Raw genomic sequence first — 14,300 nt, 5'->3', positions numbered from 1 at the left:
AAAGTAGAAAGTTAAAAATCAGCAAATGGAAGATCAAAGTTTATTTACTACCTGCATACAAAAACATATTGCACATCAAACAACCAAAATCAAAAAAAGGGGGGGGAAAAAAAAAGAAAAAAGAAAAAAAAGTAAGAAAAGGAAAAGATACTCTACTGAAGACTAACATGTAGTTTAATACAGAATAAACCTTCTGGAAATTGATCTTTTTCAGTAGTTCAGGTTATGTCTGAATGGACACGACTAATTCAGCTTAGTGTTTTAACTAAAGCTATGTTTGATTTTTAAATACTGTACACTTTAATAAATAAACCAAACAAAGCCTCAATATAGAACAGTCACTGCCAATATCACCCAGTGTCCCTGCAGATGAGAGTTTAACAAATGTATTCCAGTGGTCTGCAGATTTTCCTCTACATACAGCATTTTAAAAACATTAAAACAGACCAGTTTCCAGACTAAACTAATGAAGAAATTACAATTCAGTGCAAAATATTTTAGACTGCATTTCACTCTAGTTTTCCTCAGGTGGAGAAGTGGTTGCATATTATTAAAAATGTAACAAAAGCAGCTAATGCTTTCATAAAGAATATTACGTTAGGGATCCCACCCCACCCACCTCCCCCCATTCTCTGCCATATTTTGAAAACAAAATAACATTTCCTATAGCCAGCAACTTTTTTTAATGTTACATATACTATTCTCAAGGCACATCTGATGATATATTTTATAACACAGTAGGTGTCAAAGTATGTTTAACATATGATTTCTTCAGGATCCCTCCCCTTTCTGAATTCCAAATGGAGGAACTGAAAGTGCGATGTAAAGACTGGCGATCCATATTCTATCTTTGGCAAGCTTGTACAAGCACTATTGTAAAATGTAATGTAAAAGAACTGTAAACTAGGAACTTCTTCAGTTTATGAAACACCATTCAGGACTGCTGCTTCTTGAGTGTTTTCTTCTTTTAAGGTATTAATCTTTTCTTCTCCTGGAGTACGCTGTAGCTTAGAAATTTCATCGCCAGAAGCACTAGTTGGGCCATTTATTGCCTTTTCTGAAGGACCATGCTCTTCAATCACATCTTTTGCCTGCCAAAGGGAGACAACTTTTTCAACTTCTTTATAAATGAAATCTATAGCTGAGGAGGAAAATAGCTACATAAACATTAATTACCTAAATACATAGTTTTAACTTTACATACAATGGGTCAAAATTCAAATGTTCTTAAAGGTCAAAACAAATACCAATGTATTCCACCTCTCTGGGTGTTTCAACTCTTTGTTTCTAGTACCTAGCAGTGCCTAAAACACAGGAAGAATATGCACTTGTTTACTGAAAACTTGTACCTAATTTTATTTTAAGCAGTGGAAAGCTTACCATGTAAAGATATAAACAATACCCTAAGTAAAGCAAATAATCACCTACTTTACTCACCTTTTAAAAAAACATTTACATAGCAAATCCTTTAAAACATTTAACAGGATCAAAGATCTACATCCGTCACTGAGAAGAGGTATATAGCCTATTGCTCCCCAAATTAAGCAACAGTCTCTATGCCCAGTGTCTTTGGGCAGGCTGAATGAACTTTACAAATGCTATTTGGAGTTCTAACGGAAAAAGTATTTCAGGCTCAAGCATGCATGCTATCTATCTTCAGTTTCATGGGGCCAACAACAAACTCAAGAGCAGTCTTTAAAATATTATTCATCTATTTGGGGAAACAAGTGATCATACAGAAAGTTAAGTAAAAATAAAGGTAAACCATACCAAAAAATAAAAATAAAAAAATAACAAAACCTACAGGTTAAATTCTCCTTACCATTTCTTTCTTGTTTTTAGCCAAAGTTTCCCTTGGGAGGTTTCTTTGTCTGCTCTGAGACTCAGCTCTAGAAATATAATCTGCAACTGTGACTGTTGAAGATGAGAAAAAAATTACAGGTGTTGAAAAACTATTTCTAAAGTTTATTTATGGATAGAGTAATTTTACTTTTAAAATAAACTAATGGTGGGTTACCCAATTTCAAAATTTTCTTAAGCTGGGTACCACCTCCAACCAAAAGCAAAGCTTGAAAAATGTGCCTGTCATTAAATGATAATAGAAAATTTTAAGCTGGAGACTGAGGAAGACTAGAACGAAGTCCTCTTTCAAAGGAATCCAGCCATTTCCTTCTGGGTGAGTCTGCGGCTGTGGTGTTAAGTTTGATACAGACATCCACAACCAAGCATAGAAAATGCAGCATTCTAAGCCCATGCAATTATCAGTGACGTGGGGGGTGGGAGGGGGTGGAGGTGAAATGGGGCAAATCTGATGTAAATCATGGTGTAATCTACTTCAATCTGAAAATTTATCAAAGATATAAAAAGTTACCAAATATTAGTTGTTCTGTTATTTTATTATTTTAAAAAATCACACTTGTAAGAAATCCAAGTGTGGTATTTTATGGTTCCTTTTAAACAATCCACACTAGCTACCAGTCTGGAGTGATCATCAATAAAAAACTACAAGCAAACTAAAGATGACAGAAAATCGGCCTAAAAATGTGGACACTGATTATCACGAAAGAAACGGGCACCATGAATTTCCTAACCACTTCCTCCCCACTTTACCAATCTTCTAATCTTTTAAGGGACTGACTGAGGTGCATGTGTGTTTGCAAGTAAGTGGGTACATAGCAGTAGTGATAATAGCAAATAGATTAACCCAAACTAACATCCTACTGCCAACCCAGTGCCACAATTGACCTCTTGTCTACAGGTACTCTGGACTGGCTCCACTTTATACCTCAATCCTTTCTCTCCCGAGGACTTGCAACCTAGAATTCACTTATTTGAAGAAATATCAAAATAATCATCCTCTTTCTTTGAAAGAATTAACTATGAGAAACTGGTGAAGAAAAATCTGTATGTGAAATACAGTATATTTTAAATTATGGGAGCAGGTTAATTATATTAAAGAATGGAAATTCAAGTAAATTTCAAATTAAAGTCACTAGGTACAGGGAGAATTGGTCCATCAAGTTCAAATTCTATGAAAATAAAGCTTTCTGATATAATATAAATGTTATAAGCCCTGAGAACTGTCTATAACTATTAAATGCATTTTTAAAATCTTGAGTAAACAACTCAGAACTAATACCTATCATTTATTAGAAACACCATGAAAGATGTTTCTGTCCTACAACTGCCTCTTTTCTTTCAAATTATGAGGAACTCAGTGTGCTCATTTTGGAGCTTTTAAAATCATTTAAATTCACTGTTAATTTATTATAAATCCATTTAATAATGGTTTCCAAAATGGGAGAGGAGGAAACCATCAAATCCCCTTCACTTTTATGTCTACATACATGGTGGTAAAACCATTCTAAGAATGACTAGTTTGGGGAGCACCTTAACAAATCCATTCGGTTTCCATCATTTAGCCCTTGGTGATACCTGGAAGAATTCTTCTACTTGGAAACCCTGACAATTCTTATAATCCTTCATCCACTATGTACAGATATAAAATAATATACTTTAATATAGTTTATCAATTAAGTTAAGAGGCACTTAGCTGGAAAAGTAAAAATTTACTAGTGCTTCTCACCTTCCCCCAAGGGAGGTAAAACCAAAACATCAGCTGATAAAAAACAAAACAAAAAAACCTATTTATAGCCAGTCTTTGTAAGTTACTTACAAGTTGAATACAAATTAAAAATAATTATAGTATCTACAAAAATACAGGCAACTTGTGCAACATAACATGAACTCTAGAATTTCCTCTAAGGCAGGAGTGTCAGACTCATTTTCACCAGGGGTCACATCAGCCTCCTGGTTGCCTTCAAAGGGCCGAATGTAATTTCAACTCCTTAACAGTTAAGGAGTAGTTACATTTATACAATCTTAAAAAAAAATTTGGCCCTTTGAAGGCAACCGCGAGGGCTGATGTGGTCCCTGGTGAAAATGAGTTTGATACCCTTCCTCTAAGGGGTCCAAGTTAGTCAGCTGGACAAGTATATTGTCACATTCTAAGTAAAGAATACTCACTATTTAATTTCATTAAAGACAACAAGAAATCTTAAGCAAATGAAAACAAACTAAATAACTGTATCCTTAAGAGAATGTTGATCATTTTTTAGGAGGCTGCCTTCCTAAGAACAGTATGCTGCCAGCCAAGGGCAATGAGAAAATGCTGTGCTTGTTCTACCTATCTTATCTTGGGGTATAGGTTCAGTTTTGTTTTTTGTTTTTTTTTGGGGGGGGAAGGAGAGCAGGCTAGGGAAGGCAAGGAGTTCTAAACATGAAAAGGAGTTTTTCCAAAGAGAGTAAAATAGGAATAAATTCAATATGGAACACAAGTTACTGAAAATTCCAAATCACTCAAGTTTCAGTTACTACCATGCAGAAACTTATGCTTCTTCCTGAACAAGCTATATTATTCTTTTTATGTCCACTGACTTAGTAATAACCAACACCCATCTAGTTAATAAATTACACTGTAATTTGTCCTATTTAAGTATATATACTGATAGCTTGAATTTTTTATTTATAAAATATGGCCAGGTACTGTATTTCACTGCTATGCCAGCTTCAAAAAACAAAATATAATCTCTTGATCAAAAAATATATTTCTAGCACTAAAGACAGAGGGAAAAGAATGGGGGGGGGGACGATAAATATTGTATGGAAACTTTCTATTCTTCACAATATTTATTTCCTTCTAAATTTGTATCTTTAAAATATGGAATTTTTTTCAAGAATGGGAACTAATATCTGTAACTGGTTTTCCCATGTCTCTAGAACCACTAAACTTGAAATACTAAAGATACTGGAATTTACATTCTTTATTTGGGGAAAACACATAAAAGAACTTGCTCTGGAAAGAATGCAAAAATTGATTAGTTTTAAAGGGGTTTATTTCTGGTGCACACAATTTCTTCACTGTGAATATACATGTGATTCTCTGTACACAAGAAATGGAATTTGTTCAAAATAATGTAGACACAGCAAACAGGTTTCTTTAAAGTTACTAAAAATATGACTACTTAAAAATTAACATTCTAAAGCTAAGTAAGTACTATTAATTTGAATAGTTAGTAGGTGTAGGGAAAAAGCATCACACTACAATAAACAGAAACATAACATGCATTCCTCTTATTAGGAAAAAGACACTCAAGTATTTTTCTTATTTGTATTTTTTTAATAAGAACTGTGGGCTATTACTACAATTGCCACAAAAATGAGGTGCTGAATGCAGACAGAGTAAGCAGGCACCATGCAAAAGCTGCCCAGTTTTGCCAATCAACCTCAATCATAATCTACAATACAGTCCCTGGGATGGCAGCCCAACTCAAGTGTGAAGAATCTGCCAAATGGACAAAATAATAGTCTTCTCAACAGTATTTTCATGTAATAATTGAGACATAACATTAGTTCAATTAGACAGGTTACTAAACATTTATGGTGTCAAGGAAGAATGCATTTTCTTTAGAGTAGTAGTCTTATTAGTTGAGTAAACAATTTATGCAATGCACATTTTGAATGTATATGCACACATGTGTACAAGTATATATTTAGAAAGCAGACACATGACATGTTTTTTCATGCTTATGACCTGGTGTTGTCAGCAGGTCCACTCAAGTTACCTGGCTGTCTATCTTCTGCCTGACCCCTGAAACGACGCCTGCGGCTACGATTGCGTCGCTGGGGTTTTTTTTCACTATCATCTGTAATTGCAAAATTTACCATGAACTATTCTGACAAAAATGAAACAAAACAAAAAAAAAACTTTGTTCCTTCAAAGATTTAAGGAAGAAGAAAGAGAACCTTTCAGGTAAATAGGGAAGACAAAACAACATTAAGTTACTGACAGGAAAAATATTTCTGTAGTTTTAAGCATTCCAAAAAGATTTACAAAATGGAATTATCATCTGGAAATGAAGAGGGTTGTAAGTCTTACAAACCTAAGACTTAATTTCATTTAAAACTGCCATCATTCAGGAATAAAGTTTTCCTCTCCAATACACTCTAGTTTGTACCAAAGTAAATTACATTGTAGCCCTTTGGAAATTTATGCCTACTCAATATACAAACTTTCACTAGTGTCATTTATAATAAATTTTTAGGAGGTAAGGTGAAAGCCCAATTTTGGTTTAGGAACAATAGAAGTATTAAAAGTGCCTCACATTCTGTATATTTATGTTATTTAATAGCATCTAAGGGCACTTCAATAAACCCTCTCAGTTTCAAATAATCTGGCTATACAAATCTGAGAACTAGACATTTAAGATAGACACAAAGCTGCTTAAAGCAAGTACTAAAAAATCCAATTTTCAAATTGTATGTTTTTTTTAAAAAAAGCATCATACATTAACAGTATCATACAATATATATCTTTTCCCCAAGTGCTTACATACCTAGCCCATTTTCATTAACTGAAGCTGTATCAGATTCAGTCATTCCATCCATCAGAACAGCATCTTCATCAGTCCTTCGTCTACGAGACCGCCTACGACGGTTAGTACTGTGATGAGATTCGCTGGCATCAGTGTCTGCAGTCTGATCTGATTCTGTATTATCAAGTAAGCTGTATGGATTGCTGTCTGGATCTTTGAGCACTATATGCATGTCAGAGGCAAGAAATATTCATTTAAGAGAGCTGCAGTTATTAGGAATGTTTTGATCTATACTGAGCTACATTAATTAATGATAAAGAAACTTCAATTTCCCCCCAATAAAAAATACTGTCTTCATGTTTTCTGTATCACTATTTTTACCTGGAAAATAACAAATATGAAAAAACTTTAAATGGCAATGAAAAATTAAAGCAGAAGATGAGCAAACACCTCAACTTCCTACCGTTTCCCTCTGACTTGTTTTGAAAATGTTACAAAATAGTGTATTATCACATGCTATTTCTGATATTCCTATCTTAGCTAATCCTGCCCAGGATAGAAAAATAAAAATAAAGAGAAAAAAACATTAAGCTAATATGAATTCTAAGAAAGAGATTTTTGTCCTCCTTACTGAGTTGAGGGTGACTGTTGCTTCTTTCTGCTAATATTAATGAACTATTCCCAAATTACACTCAACACCTGCATTCCACAACTTACCAGAAATGTTACTACAAACTGAAGCAATCCAAACAAGTCATACACACATAAAAAAAGCAAACTAAAAAAAGCTGAAATTCTAACCCGTGATAGCAAAATGTGGAAATGAATGTGGACTACTACTCCCATCTCCAGAAACAGAGTGAAAGGTGGGGTAAGGTGGGGGGTGAGGGTAGAAAAGGAAAAGTTTTAAGATATAATTTGTAAGAAAAAAATACCCATCTTACCTATTTGCATTTATTGCCTCCACCAATCAAATTATAGAAGAAATCACCTAATCACGACTTTTCCTAAGTTTCCTTTGGTAACAGCTAGCAAGCTAGCATCTTTGCAAAAGACACTAAGTTCATCCATTAATCAAAAACACTAAGTAAAGTACATTTATTCTGTAAGTCAGCATACCAAAATTTTATAAGCCTTGGTAATAGTGAACCATATACCAAAACAGAAAAACTACTTACCGTATTTTTCAGACTATAAGATGCACCCCCCCACCCCCAATTTGGCAGGAATAATTGTTAATGCTGCTGAGTTCTGTTTACATTTACATTGGTGAAATAAGTATGCTACTTATGTTATTAAATATTTTACCACATTTTTTGCTTCAAAATTTTTCCCCTATTTTCCTCCTCTAAATTCTAGGTGCATCTTATGTTCTGAAAAATACAGCATCTCAAATACCTATAAACTAAACTTTAGGGAGCAAAGATTTCACTGGAACTAGAGAGTGCCTTCTAAAATTCCCTAAATTTTGGGATTTGTTCCAGTTTTTTTCTAATTTGTAAGCATGCTTGGTATATATTTAATTATATAAAATACTATATAAACTTTCATAAGTCATAGTATAACACTAAGAGTGGTTTTCTTCAAGTTTTATAAACAATGTTATGGTTATCCCTGACAATTCTTCCCCCAGCCCAATATACTAAGGAAGAACATTTTGCCAACCCTACAACTCCACTTAAGTTATAGCATTTAAAATTTTCAAAGAAAACATAAGTAAAAAGTGCTTGTACACCCCAAATCTCAGTCTTCTAAACACTTATCTTTACAACTCAATTCCTCAAACAACTTAAAAAAATTAAATTGATTTCACAATTTTTCCAGGTTTCCAAGTAGTACATAGTGTAGCAAAGAATGTTTTTTCAGTTACTTTTCAATATTAAGCATAAAAGGTAATATTTAGGTGTCGTTGAGTGTAAGAATTCTCTGTGTCTGTCTGGCCAACAAATACAGAACACTCAAAAACTCTAGAGGGTAAAAAAAAAAAAATTCTAATTTTGTAAGTCCCCCTCCCCCAAAATTGAAGGGATAAACATGTAACCACTAGAAAGAGAACAAGCCACTGAAGTTTCTGACCCAAATATTCTAGCTGATAATACACTCCACAGAGCTTTTCCTCATATTGCTGTATGTTCTACTATTTTCCTCAAACAGCGAGTGGCAAGAGAAACTTCCAAAACTGGGCTGCCCTGGGAAATGAACTAACTTGTATAAAGTTAGGACGTTTACAAAGAAAGGATGCTGACATAGTATATAAAAGACTACCAGAACTGATGGAGGATTTGCCGCCACGCGGTCCACCACGACCTCGACCCCCTGAAACACTTCTGCCTCTTCCTCCCGGGCGTCTCCTACTGTCACGCTGATGCCGGCTCTCTCGATCATCTTCTCCTGCCAATGACCAATCACTCAGCTCATCTTTCCGCTCAGATTCTGTTTCAGAGGGGTTAGACAGCTCAGAGTTTGTACCTTGGGAAAGAACAGAACATAACCCAATTTTTATAGGAATAAAAAAAAAGTGAAAAATTTAAAAATTATTTCCTGCAAATGATTGTTTAAATAACCCTACTAATTGTCTGCTACAAAAAAGTAAAATAAAAACACTGACTTTGAAATTTAACTAAAAAGTAATGAAATGTTATTATGCTAGTAATGTAAAATCTAATTCAGATAGTTAAAACCTGAACTGCGTACACATAGAAACACAGTCAATAGAATAGAATGTTATAGAAAACATATAAAATGTTACATATACAATATAAAAATGTACTTAATGGGAAAATACTAAAAAAATTTTTTTGCTCATTTTTAGGTTTAATATCAAATTAGTATAACAAATATAACCACTATCCAACATGTAAAAGCAAATTTAGCCATATTTAGAATAAATTACATAGTGTATTTTATCATTTCACTGATTCTAGGAGGCACATTCTGTTTCATTTTAACATCTGATATCATGATGTTTCTGATAATTGATGATCTCTTATAAACTAGAAGTATATTTTTAGTGGTTATACATAAAATAACTATGTTTTGTGAGCAAGTATCTTAAATTAGAAATACAGTATTTGTAATTACTGAACAAATTCTAAAAGGTTATTCTGAGAAAAGACTTCAAACTGATGAGAATTAAAGCCATTTTCAGTGAGACATAAATTCAGCCTGATTTTTAAAAGCTTACAGACCATTTCAAACTTTCAAATGACCTATTTTAAGTGACCCGTTAAAAATATAAACACTGGAAATGTTCTATAGAAGCCTACAATATCATCACCATTATACCAGATATGTGACCCAATCACTCTCATACTAATTTCCACTTATATGGTTTGGTAGTTCTGGGAATTGATGATCTCCCTTTCCTTTTATTATACATCCAAGCATATCACTTTCAAAGCCCAGGTTAATTTCTGGGTTCAGACAAATTTAAATGGAAACAGACCTCTCCCCACTTCTCTCACTCCCTTAGAAGTAATGTATACATATCATGCAGTGTTGCCACATGTTATTTTTATCCTTTTGGATCTACTTCTGACTTGGTCTATGATAAATTTAAAGGTTAGAACTCTTTCTCATACCTCTAAAACACTCCCAGACACGTACCAATGAACACAGCCATTTTTTGAGTAAATGTGCTGCATGATTTTAAAGTTCCTTTGCTAAATAAGAGTGATTCCATGATAAACTGTAAGTTCCCTACATTTAAATGCAACTGTCATTTGATGATAAAAGCAAAACACAACTCTTCAGATGTGAAAGTTAGAAGTACGTACTAATGTGCAAGAAATAAAATGTCAAGTTTAACAAAATTAAAGAGCCTACCAACTTCCTTTCTCCTTTAAAATAACTCTTCAATGCTCCATTTCCCCCCACAAACCATTAAATATGGGTGTAAATTATCAACTATATAAAAATGGATGAAAATTAACTGGAAGTATATGTTAGAAAGAACATAACAGGTTTCTGTTATACATATTCAAATCTTTGTTAAGAATAAGACTCTCACGATAAACTAAGAGTCTCCCAAACACTTATTTTTCCAATACAAAAAAAGACCTTTATTAACTGATAGTTGTTTGGAGTAAGTGCAATTTACCATTCATGAGTAGTGAAGAAAATCTTTGGGATATCTAAGAACTTCAGAATTTATTTACAAATTTATTTTAAAAGCTTTAAAATAATTCACAAAACTGATTCAATTTTAATGACTCCAACAACAAAAAAGACTTGCTTTTAACAGAATTTTAAAACAGATTTTCCCCTTTCTAAAACTTCTAAAATCACCTATGAGAATGGTTCAGATCCTTTTCAATGATCACACATGCTGAACTTAATAGCTGAAGTACTACATTTATCAAATCCACATGTCATCCATCCATTCAAAGATATATTTTGTGTACCATTAAAAAGAAATGTTGGCAATTAAAGTTGTAAGACATTATCCATTATAAGACATATACCAACTTCAGATGTTATACTGAGAAAATGTTTCTAAAAGCTTGTATGTATTAATCTCCTTAAAAATCCTTCTGATATTAAGTGGACAAGAAAATCTAGACTCAAATTCAAATGATTTTATTTCTCTCCAGCCCATTTAAGTTCCATGGCTATTTCAAGAAATACAATGTTACTAGTCTGGAAAGATTCAAAGGTAAGAGTGCCATCTACTGAAGAATCTGAGTATCTTTCTTCAGTCCTGATGCTATTCCTCTACCACTCTCATATAAATTTATCATCTACTCTCAACAAAAGCATTTTTACCAAAAAGTGATTTCTTATCAATAATCTAACTTTACTTTCCACAGACTTATTTGTATTAATTTGTACCTCTAAAATCATTCAGTATACACTTAATTTGTATTTAATTACCAGTTTTCTTGTGTATTAAATGCATTTTCAGAACCTTAATATCAGTTCACAATTCTCAGCCCTTTACATGCTAATAAACAACTGTACTTTGCTGGAATTTGCTTTTCAGGTTTTAATACAGCATTAACTTTAAAAATAAAAAAACACCAAGAAACCAGGCTATGAAAGGCAGGGAAAATTAACCTTCAAACTCTAAAACAAATAAAAAACAATACTAAATTAACATAATTGGCAACATTAAATGATACTTCAGTCAAACATGATATAAAATTTGGCTATGAAATATTTTTTTTCCAAAGCAGGTAAAATGAGCAGAGGGGAGTATAGAAAAGAGAAGGGAAGACAAAGGAAAGAGAATGAGGGAGGAAAAAAACCAGGTCACTGCTAAGTTCCAAGTCCAAATGTAGAAAAATGGAAAACTCCAAAGCTGAAGAAGAGTAAGTGAGAATTTAGGATTAGAGAATTACTGACCATCCCCAGCACTGGCCCCCTGCTATATGGATTAGGACCCACCCTCAGAGCAAACCAAACATATTTTAGAAAAATGTTAATTTGGTTCTGATTTTTAAAGCTCACTTTACTGAAATGCTGTATTTCACCAAGTAATTCCAGGGATATTAATACTCAGAACTGCTGAATGAGCCATGAAGTATATTTTAAGAGCTAGTACTTATTTATTATATGCAATCTTGGCACAGTGGTTAGCATATTTTTCCTTTTTACTTTTCCCAAGGCATAAGCAAAAGATGATTCCTACCACTATCTAGGAATAAAAGAATCACTAGATTTTTATTGGAAAATGTATATAATTTTACAAGGGAAATAGTTGGAAAACAACTTTTACATGGAGTTTATTCTAAATATTTATAATATGATCATGAACTACCAACTTAACAAAAACATGTTGGTTTCATTTCATTACATAGTTGCTTGAACATTCCATACCTTTTAGTAATTAATGTAAAATATGTCATCAATGGTAATGAGACATACACTTCAGAACTGTCCACTAGCCTCAAAGTCAAGATAATGTGAGGAACTAACTAAATAATATTAAACAAAATGTATGGGAGCACCTAAACAAGAATAACAAAAAAAATTGTTTTTTACCATAACCGGAGGTGTAATTAGGGCCCCGACGACCTCTGCCTCTTCCACTATAAGACCTAGAACCTTGTACAGAAGAGACGGTACTTTCATCAGTGGCATATCCTTTCTCTTTTTCAGGCCCTCTGGTGGAAGAAGGTCTGAAACCCATACCAATCTGTCGAAGTTGTTCATCAATCTGTAGGCGTTCCATCCTTAGTTGTTCTACTTCCTGTAATCAAAACAATAAAGGGTAAATCTTATTTGTAACTTTTTTTCTTAAAAAGAAAAGCTAGAGCTATACTCCCTACCAATGAAGAAGCTATGATCTTGGGCACCTGGTCAAGTACACCTAACTGTGCTCCTAGTAAACAAAAACCTGCATCATCACTTGGTGACTCAATTCACCAATCATTTACTGACGCATTCACATGTTTGTGCCAACCATGCTAAGTGCTAGAGGCACGCAATGTAAAAAAAAAAAAAAAAAGACAAGGCCTCTCCTCCTTCAAGAGGATGCTCAACAGACAAATGTTTAAAAACCCCATTTGTTAAATAGCTAATAAGTACACAATGTTACCAAATTTAGGTTTGAAGGAGTTAACTGTTCAATGAGGTTCAGTTACCATCTATGAGAGGTACCATTAATAACCTACTTTCCTATCAAAATGATGACACCTGAGTTGTGATCTACATAAACTAGTAGGCTTGGCCATTCAGTAATTGAGGTCATCACAGGATATGAAGGTAAGATGTCTAAACAAAGCTCTTAGATTTATAAAAGTCAGCAGAATACTTAGTAGAATACTGGAAGATAAAACATGGGCTTACAATGCCAGACTGAATTGAGACTTACAAAATCATTAAAAGAAAGGAATGAGATTATCAGAGGTGATTTCAAAATACTGATTGAGCAGCAATGATGAGTGACTAAAAGGAAAATGTACTACACAGCAGTTGAGGAAGTTACTATACTCTAAGAAAAACAGCAGGAGTAAAAGAGAATAGTAGAAAATGACAAATCCAACTTTTAGTAATTTACAGGGCATTTCTTTTCTGAACGCTTGGTCTTTATCAACTCAAACAGGCTACATCAGAAACAATGGTTAAAAATTATAAAACAATAATGTCTATGAAGATAATGCATCTGATTCAGTTAACAAAAGTTACAAAGAAAGCCTATCTTCACTCTTGGTCTGTGCCTTGTTTGCATGTAAAACATCAAGGTAAAAGCAAAATAGTTCTAGTACAGAAAATGTAGGTAAGGTACATAAGTGACAACAGTCAAATCATAGGAACAAAAGAGTAACCTTTTCTTAAACAGTAGGGAAAGAAATGTAAAACTTCAGAGGGAAAAAGAAACAATGTGCATAAGGCAAATCAATTTATTATGCCAAAGGACCATTTATTTCTAAATTCTCATAGAAAAATAAGGCATATCTAAACCTAAATTAAAAATATGTTAAGATTTGAAATTTACTACAAAAAAATATTAAATAAACTTAAACTTAAGGTTAATGTTGGGAGCAACAATGCCATAAATGTGAGCAACATACCAACCTTTAGATAAGCAATATGGTACTCTAAGAGCACTTGCACATTTCCAATGCTTTCTTTAGTGCCAACAAATACAAATGGAACCATCCCCTGTAAGAAAACACAATGTCCTTCAGCATTTAATATTTTAATGAAGTTCTAGCCTAAATTTGACATACCAATATATAATTTAGAAAGCTTTTCTGAAACACACAGCAATTTGTATCTACTTAACTTCAACTTCAAAATATACTGCTAAAAAACAAAATATAATTTGAAATACTGAAATTTTCAGTAACATCATATTTGCACTACAGCTTAATATTTAAGAAATTACTTTTTAAATATCAGTTTAAACGCTAAATTTTTAATTCAATCTAATTTTCTACATATATAAACCAACTCCTGAAGAATTTTTCTTCTAGCTGGCAT

At 33.1% G+C, this 14,300-nt stretch overlaps 1 protein-coding gene across 6 annotated transcripts in view; it reads right to left on the bottom strand.

The window, feature by feature from the left end:
- Positions 1-664: 664 nt before the first annotated feature.
- The window catches only part of FXR1 (FMR1 autosomal homolog 1), a 55,339-nt gene continuing 41,703 nt past the window's right edge, over positions 665-14,300 (bottom strand). For 2 of the 6 annotated variants that reach the window (XM_045850910.1, XM_045850913.1), the window contains exons 11-18: positions 13,893-13,979; positions 12,507-12,564; positions 12,357-12,419; positions 8,640-8,843; positions 6,396-6,596; positions 5,625-5,705; positions 1,823-1,914; positions 665-1,091 (exon numbers count right to left, since the gene is read on the bottom strand). In XM_045850910.1, coding sequence (XP_045706866.1) covers positions 921-1,091; positions 1,823-1,914; positions 5,625-5,705; positions 6,396-6,596; positions 8,640-8,843; positions 12,357-12,419; positions 12,507-12,564; positions 13,893-13,979 — 957 coding nt within the window. In that variant the 3' untranslated portion in view covers positions 665-920. Of the gene's footprint in view, positions 1,092-1,822; positions 1,915-5,624; positions 5,706-6,395; positions 6,597-8,639; positions 8,844-12,356; positions 12,565-13,892; positions 13,980-14,300 lie in introns of all 6 variants that reach the window. The other 4 variants (XM_045850908.1, XM_045850911.1, XM_045850909.1 and 1 more) reach the window with 4 other exon arrangements.

This window comes from Phyllostomus hastatus, unplaced genomic scaffold (genome assembly GCF_019186645.2).
Source record: "Phyllostomus hastatus isolate PE091 unplaced genomic scaffold, TTU_PhHast_1.1 phas_contig_86, whole genome shotgun sequence".
Lineage (NCBI taxonomy): Eukaryota > Metazoa > Chordata > Mammalia > Chiroptera > Phyllostomidae > Phyllostomus > Phyllostomus hastatus.
The sequence above is the reverse complement of the archived record's forward strand: the minus strand, read 5'-3'. Positions and strand labels throughout refer to the sequence as shown.